The sequence below is a fragment of the Pan troglodytes genome, chromosome 21, assembly GCF_028858775.2.
Source record: "Pan troglodytes isolate AG18354 chromosome 21, NHGRI_mPanTro3-v2.0_pri, whole genome shotgun sequence".
NCBI lineage: Eukaryota > Metazoa > Chordata > Mammalia > Primates > Hominidae > Pan > Pan troglodytes.
In genome coordinates, this window is record NC_072419.2 from 41,981,464 (window position 1) to 41,990,267 (window position 8,804).

The 8,804-nt window shown below is 42.5% G+C and overlaps 1 protein-coding gene across 1 annotated transcript; it reads left to right on the forward strand.

The window, feature by feature from the left end:
* Window positions 1-5,106: 5,106 nt before the first annotated feature.
* On the forward strand, window positions 5,107-5,980 carry LOC458444 (ribosome production factor 2 homolog). The gene has a single exon (XM_054674688.2). It carries the CDS (start codon window positions 5,112-5,114, stop codon window positions 5,883-5,885), a length of 774 nt encoding a protein of 257 aa, XP_054530663.1. The 5' UTR covers window positions 5,107-5,111; the 3' UTR covers window positions 5,886-5,980.
* Window positions 5,981-8,804: the final 2,824 nt, after the last annotated feature.

The following is an 8,804-nucleotide window of genomic DNA, read 5'->3' on the forward strand; positions in this document are numbered from 1 at the left end:
CAAGCCTGTAGTCCCAGCACTTTGGGAGGCCAAGGTGGGCAGATCACCTGAGGTCAGGAGTTCGAGACCAGCCTGACCAACATGGTGAAACCCCGTAATTATTAAAAATACAAAAATTAGCTGGGCGTGGTGGCACGCACCTGTAATCCCAGCTACTCAGGAGGCTGAGGCAGGAGAATCGCTTGAACCCGGGAGGTGGAGGTTGCAGTGAGCCGAGATTGCGCCATTGCACTCCAGCTTGGGCGACAGTGGGAGACTGTCTCAAAAAAAAAGAAGAAATCTTTCAAGGGTACATCCCTGGCCACTTACTTGAGGTTGATACCACATTAACTTTGCTTGGGATCACTGTCAAAAATCCTGTCCTCAAACTCAAGATAATTTCGTTAGATCCGATGTGAACTAGATAGGGAAATAACTGATGCTTTCTGTCAGAGTTTCATCTTTGGTCAAAAAAGTAAAATGTTTTGAACTCATCATAGTTACGGCAATGAAAAAAATTAAGGGGCACTCATAATAGCCCATGTGTCCATTCCATGGCCAAAAGGATTGCCCAAAATGCTACTTTAGATTAAAAATAAAAGCAAAAATATTCAATACACGGTAACATAAAATGTAATTTACGGCCGGGTGCGGTGGCTCACGCCTGTAATCCCAGCACTTTGGGAGGCCGAGATGGGCGGATAACAAGGTCAGGAGATCGAGACCATCCTGGCTAACACAGTGAAACCTCGTCTCTACCAAAAATACAAAAAAATTAGCCGGGCATGGTGGCGAGTGCCTGTAGTCCCAGCTACTTGGGAGGCTGAGACAGGAGAATGGCGTGAACCCGGGACGTGGAGCTTGCAATGAGCCGAAGTCATGCCACTGCACTCCAGCCTGGGTGACAGAGCAAGACTCTGTCTCAAAAAAAAAAAAAAAAAAAAAAATGTAATTTACAACACTCATTTAGAGCTTATCAGTGAAATATACTGTTTACTGATTCATTCAGTGTTTATTTAGTACATTAGGTAGGTGAAATACTCATTAAGACAATTTGTGGCCAGGTGCGGTGGCTGATGCCTGTATTCCCAGGACTTTGGGAGGCTGAGGCAGGTGGATCATGAGGTCAGGCGTTGGAGACCAGCCTGGCCAACATAGTGAAAACCTATCTCTACTAAAAATACAAAAAATTACCTGGGCGTGCTGGCGGGCACCTGTAATCCCAGCTATTTAGGAGGCTGAATCCCTTGAACCTGGGTGGCAGAGGTTGCAGTGAGCCGAGATCGCATCACTGCACTCCAGTCCAGGCGACGGTGTGAGACTCCAATTCAAAAAAAAAAAAGAAAAAGAAAAGAAAATTTGTGAGCCCACAGCTAATCAAAAGGATAATCCTTTTTCCTTCAAGAGTTTCCAGTTTATTGAGAACACCTGAAGGAACATAAAACCGTATTCAAGATACTGTTTTGCATTGTACTAATAAGATTTTGCATAAACTCAATGCTTTAAACATCAAAAGTCAGGGTCTCGGCCAGGCACGGTGGCTCACACCTATAATGCCACCACTTTGGGAGGCCAAGGCAGAGGATCACTTGAACCCAGGAGTTTGAGACCACCCTGGTCATCATAGCAAGACCCTGTCTGAGAAAAAAGATGGAGTCCGGCAGTGTCGCCCAGCAGGCATTGTTTGGTGGCATGATCATAATTCATTGCAGCCTCAAACACCTGGGCTCAAGAGATCATCCCACCTCAACCTACCAAGTAGCTAGGACTACAGGCACACGCCACTACACCTGGCTATTTTTTTTCTTTCATAGAGACAGGATCTCTCTGTGTTGCCCAGCCTGGTCTTGAATTCCTGGTCTGAAGCAATCATCCCACCTCAGCCTCCCAAAATGCCGGGATTATAGGTGTGAGCCACCTAACCTGGCTAATAGTATTAATAATAGCATATTTACATAACACTTCACACATTATAAACCTTTTTCTATATAAAATCCCATTTATTCCTCTATATCAGTTTATTTCCTTTTTTTTTTTTTTTTTTTTTTGAGCCAGAGTTTTGCTCTTTCGCCCAGGCTGGAGGGCAGTGGTGCGATCTTCACTCACTGCAACCTCCTGGGTTCAAGGGATTCTCCTGCCTCAGCCTCCCAAATAGCTGGGATTACAGGTGCATGCCACCATGCCTGGCTAATTTTTGTATTTTTAGTAGAGACGGGGTTTCACCATGTTGGCCGGGCTGGTCTCGAACTCCTGGCCTCAGGTGATCCGCCTGCCTCGGCCTCTCAATGTGCTGGGATTACAGGCGTGAGCCACCGCTCCCAGCCTTGTTTATTTCCTTGAATGAAATACATTGAAATGATCAGACTATAATGGAAGTGATCACAGAATCTGCTTCTGAAAGTAGCTGATTTATGTATTTTATCAGAGCAGTTAGGGAGATTTTTTTCCAACATTTTATTATGAATATTCTCAAACAGAGGTTGAGAGAATAGTACAGATGCCCACCATCTATTTTACATTTAACATTTTTCAATGTTTGCTGTATCACATATTCATCTATCCCTTTGTCCATCCATTCATCCAACTTAATTTCTGTGTGCTTTTCAAAGCAAATTGCAGACATCAGTATACTTTATTTCTAAACACTTCAGCATTGCATAATCTTAACTAGAGTTTTTTTTTAAATCTTAACTAGAGTTTAATAGTGTTCACAATATTTTTAAATGACATAATATTTACATATGGCAAAACGCACAAATCTTAAATGTACCAATAGATTAGTTCTGACAAATGCTTACAAATCGGGTAATGTTCTGTTAACTTTATTAAGTAAAGAAATAGCAGACACAGGCACAGAGGGTCAGAGAAAGCAGTATATTTTGTCCCAAAATATCCTGATTTGACAACCGGAGAAATGGATAAACCATTGCAAATTAGGAGGCAGAGTATTGTTTAAAAACATCTGCTAACAGAAGCAAAAATAATGCAGTCGGGCACAGCATTGCAAAAGATTTAGGAATTAAGCAAATCTAGCAATAGAGAGGAAGATTCTGCTGACAAGGCATCACAGGATGGAGATATACCTTGAAAATGAAGGATGGCAAACAAAAGAAGCATCAACTCAACAGTGGTTTTGAATGAAAGGCATGTGATTTCATGATATGAATGAATGACCTTGTACAATGAATAGCCCAGAAAGACACAGCATCTCTGAAAGGATGTAGCTAATAAACTCATTCTTTTGGGGTCTGAAAAAAATAGGTTCTTAATAGTCATTTTCTGTAAGAGGTCTACAGACATACATCTTGCCCAAACATCTCTAAATAACCAGCTCCCTAGCCTACCTAGGTGGCAGGAACCTGTAATCTCAGCTACTCAGGAGGCTGAGGTGGGAGGACTTCTTGAGCCCCGGAATTCATGTACAGCCTGGGAAACACAGTGAGACTCCATCTCTAAAATAAGTGAAATAAATAACCAGGTGCCATCTCAATATATAAATGAAACATCAGAGTTGGAATATGTGCATCATAGACATGAATTGTATGCTATTGTTGTAAAAGAGCAAGGGATGCCGGGTGCAGTGGCTCAAGCCTGTAATCCCAACACTTTGAGAGGCTGAGGTGGGGGGATCACGAGGTCAGGAGTTCAAGACTAGCCTGACCAACATGGTGAAACCCCATCTCTACTAAAAATACAAAAATTAGTCAGGCGAGGTTGTGCACACCTGTAATCCCAGCTACTCGGGAGGCTGAGGCAGGAGAACTGCTTGAACCCAGGAGGCGGAGGTTGCAGTGGGTGGAGATTGCGCCACTGCACTCTAGACTGGGCAACAGAGTGAGACTCCATCTCAAAACAAACAAACAAACACAAAAAACCAACATGGGATTTTGGTAAGAATGTGGAGAAATTGGAACCCCTATAGTTTATTGGTATCAGTGTTTACATATTAATGATATAGCTGCTATAGAGAACAGTTTGGCAGTTACTCAAAAAGTTAAACATGGAGTTACTCTATGACCCAGCAAATACATTCCTAGGCATAACAAAATAATTTAGAACAGACATTTGGCTGGGCACAGTGGTTCATACCTGTAATCCCAGCACTTTGGGAGGCTAAGGCGGGCAGATCACTTGAAAGGAGTTCGAGACCAGCCTGATCAACAAGGTGAAACCCTGTCTCTACCAAAAATACAAAAATTAGCCAGGCATGGTAGCGTCTATAATCCCAGCTACTTCAGAGGCTGAGGTGGGAGGATCACTTGAACCTAGGAGGTGGAGGTTGCAGTGAGCCAAGATCACACCACTGCACTCCAGTCTGGGAGACAGAGCAAGACTCCATCTCAAAACAAAAAAAACAGTCAAATAATTACTCATACACAAGTGTTCATAGCCGCACTGCTCACCATAGCCAAAAAATGAAAACAACCCAAATGCCTATCAACTGATGAATGGATAAACAAAATGTAGTATATTCAGACAATGGAATATTATTCCGCCATAAAAACGAAATACTGATACATGCTATAATGTAGATGAACCTTGAAAACACTATGCTAAGTGAAAGAAGCCAGACACAAAAGGTCACGTATTGCTTGAAACCATTTATATGAAACATCCAGAGTAGATAAATCCATAGAGACAGAAATCAGATTGGTAGGCCAGGTGCAGTGGCTCACTCCTGTAATCCCAGCACTCTGGGGGGCTGAGGTGGGCAGATCAGGAGGTCAGGAGATCAAGACCATCCTGGTTAACACGGTGAAACCCCATCTCTACTAAAAATACAAAAAATTAGTCGGGCGTGGTGGCAGGTGCCTATAATCCTAGCTACTCAGGAGGCTGAGGTAGGAGAATCTCTTGAACCCGGGAGGCGGAGGTTGCAGTGAGCCGACATAGCACCACTGCACTCCAGCCTGGGTGACAGAGGGAGACTCCGTCTCAAAAAAAAAAAAAAAAAAAGAAACCAGATTGGTCTTTGCCAGGAGCTGGAGGGAAGGAGGAATGTGGGGTGACTACTTAATGGCTATAAGGTTTCCTGTTGGGGTAATAAGAATTTACCAGAACTAGATCCACCTAGTTAAGAGTTCCAGGTAGTGGTAGCGATAGATGCTCTGGATCGAGTTGTAAAGCCCAAAATGAAAAGAGTCAAGAGATTCCTTGAGAAGAGAGAACCAAAACTCAATGAAAATATTAAAAATGCAATGCTGATTAAAGGGGGAAATGCAAATGCAACAGTGACACAAGTACTTAAAGATGTATGTGCACTGAAAAAACCATACGGTGTACTGTATAAAAAGAAAAATGTTACAAGACCTTTTGAGGATCAGACATCACTGGAATTACTTTCAAAGAAGTCAGATTGTTCTTTATTCATGTTTGGCTCCTATAATAAGAAGCGGCCAAATAATCTAGTAATAGGTCATATGTATGACTACCATGTGCTGGATATGATTGAATTAGGTATTGAGAATTTTGTCTCTCTAAAAGACATTAAGAATAGTAAATGTCCTGAGGGAACAAAACCCATGCTAATATTTGCTGGTGATAATTTCAATGTAACAGAAGATTACAGAAGACTAAAAAGTCTTCTTACTGATTTATTCAGAGGCCCCACAGTATCAAATATCTGCCTGGCTGGATTAGAGTATGTTCTGCACTTCACTGCACTGAATGGGAAGATTTACTTTCGAAGATATAAGTTGCTGTTGAAGAAATCTGGTTGCAGAACACCACGGATTGAATTGGAAGAGATAGGACCCTCATTGAATCTGGTTCTGAGGAGGACACACCTGGCATCTGATGACCTTTATACATTATCTATGAAAATGCCAAAAGCTCTCAAGCCAAAGAAGAAGAAAAATATCTCCAATGATACTTTTGGTACAACTTATGGAAGGATTCATATGTAGAACCAAGATAAGCAAACTACAAACCAGGAAAATGAAGGGGTTGAAGAAGTGACCTGCAGAAAGGATAACAGAAGACCAGGAGAAAAAGTCAAAAAGAATTTAAAAGAAATTATGGAAAAAAAAAAAAGAATTTACCAGAACTAGACATTGGAGAAGGTTGCACAACATTGTGGATGTAAATGCCAAGAATTGAACACTTTAATATGATTAATGGTTAATTTTATTTTATGTGAATCTTATCTCAATAAAAAGAGAATAGACTGGGTGCAGTGGTTCATGCCTGTAATCCCAGTACTTTGGGAGGCCAAGGGGGAGGATGGCTTGAAATTAGGAGTTCTCAAGGCCAGCCTGAGCAACAGAGAGGAACCCTATCTTTTTTTACTTGTTGTTGTTGTTGTGGTTTTGAGACAAGGGTCTTGCTCTGTCACCCAGGCTAGATTGCAGTGGCCTGGTATGATTGATCTCACTGCAACTCTGCCTCCTGGGTATAAGCAATCCTCCCAGGTGTGGCTGGGATGACAGGTGTATGCCACCATGCCCAGCTAATCTTCATATCTTTTTTGGTAGAGATAGGGTTTTTCTGTGTTGCCAAGGCTGGTTTCAAACTCTTGGGCTCAAACAATCTGCCTACCTTGGCTGCCTAAAGTGCTAGGATTACAGGGGTAAGCTACCTCTCCTGGCCTTGACCCTATCTTAAAAAAACAAACAAACAAACAAACAAACAAAAACCTAGCAGGGCATGGTGACATGCACCTGTAGTCCCAGCTACATGGGAGGACGAAGTGGGAGGATTGCTGGAACCCAAAAGTTTGAGGTGGCAGTCAGCTATGATGGCACTGCTGCATTTCACCCTGGGCAGCAGATTAAGACCCTGTCTCCTAAGGAAAAAAAAAAAAGAAAGATATTTTAAAAAAAGGAAAGAAACAAGGGACCTTCTCAGAACCTCTAGAATCAAGAGCAAGATGCTGGATGATCAATGAAATGAAAACCCTCGGCCAGGCGCAATAGCTCATGCCTGTCATCCAAACACTTTGGGAGGCAGAGGTGGGCAGATCATGAGGTCAGGAGTTTGAGACCAGCCTGGCCAGTATGGTGAAACCCCGTCTCTACTAAAAATACAAAAATTAGGTGTGGTGGCACGTGCCTGTAGTCCCAGCTACTCGGGAGGCTGAGACAGGAGAATCCCTTGAACCCTGGAGGCAGAGGTTGCAGTGAGCCAATATCGTGCTACTGTACTCCAGCCTGAGTGACAGAGCAAGACTGCATCTCAAAGAAAAAAAAAAAACCCACACACAAAAAAACCAAAAGAGACTCAAATCCCTGCTTTCTTCTTCTTCTTCTTTTTTTTTTTGAGACAGAGTCTTGCTCTGTTGCCCAGGCTGGAGTACAGTGGCGCGATCTCGGCTCACTGCAACCCCCGCCTCCTGGGCTCAAGCCGTTCTTCTGCCTCAGCATCCCAAGTAGCTAGGATTACAGGCACGAGTCACCACGTCCAGCTAATTGTTTTCTATTTTTAGTAGAGACGGGTTTCACCATGTTGGCCAGGCTGGTCTCGAACTCCTGACCTCAAGTGATCCGCCCACCTCAGCCTCCCAAAGTGCTGGGATTACAGGCATGAGCCACTGTGCCCACCCAAATCCCTGCTTTCAAATACCCACCTCTTCTCATGTCATGGCTACATTCTGCACTTGCAGAATATTGAAGTAATTCCATATATATATATATATATATATATATATATACACACACACACATATATATGTATATACATATACATGAATATATGTATATACATATACATGAATATATGTATATACATATACATGAATATATGTATATACATATACATGAATATATGTATATACATATACATGAATATATGTATATACATATACATGAATATATGTATATACATATACATGAATATATGTATATTTACGCATATATATTATATATATTTACTACATATGTATTTTATATATATACATATATATATATTTTTTTAATTGAGACGGAGTCTCAATCTGTCGCCCAGGCTGGAGTGCAGTGGCGTGATCTGGGCTCACTGCAACCTCTGCCTCCTGGGTTCAAGCAATTCTCTGCTTCAGCCTCCTGAGTAGCTGAGATTACAAGCCCTCACCACCACGCCCAGCTAATTTTTTTGTATTTTTAGTAGAAATGGGTTTCACCATCTTGGCCAGGCTGGTCTTCAACGCCTGACCTTGTGATCCACCCGCCTTGGCCTCCCAAAGTGCTGGGATTACAGGCATGAGCCCCCATGCCCAGCCATATATTCTATATGTATATATGTGTCAGTCTACTATGTGCCAGTCACTAAACTAGGCACTGGTAAAACAAACAATGCAGTGCAAAAAACAGTCATGGCCCCTGCCCTCCTGGAGCTAACAAACCTTCTTGGAAGAGGCAGGCATTGATCAAAAGACTATATGAATAGGGCTAAGCACAGTGGCTCAGGCCTGTAATCCCAACACTTTGGAAGGACGAGCCAGGTGGATCACCTGAGGTCAGGAGTTCAAGACGAGCCTGGCCAACATGGCAAAACCCTGTCTCCACTAAAAATACAAAAAAATTAGCTGAGCATGGTGACACATATCTATATTCCCAGCTACTCAGGAAGCCGAGGAAGGAGAATCCCTTGAATCCAGGTGGTGGAGGTTGCAGTCAGCTGAGATCATGCCACTGCACTCCAGCCTCGTAGACAGAGCGAGACTCAAAAAAAAAGAAAAAAAAAAAGACTATATAAATAAATGAAGATGCACAACTGTGACAATTGCTATAAGAGACGTTTATGGTGCTATAAGAGCAAATAAGAGGAAGATTTGGGCCAAGCTCGGTGGCTCACACCGGTAATCCCAGCACCTTGGGAGGCTGAGATGGGCTGATCTCAAACAAAACAAA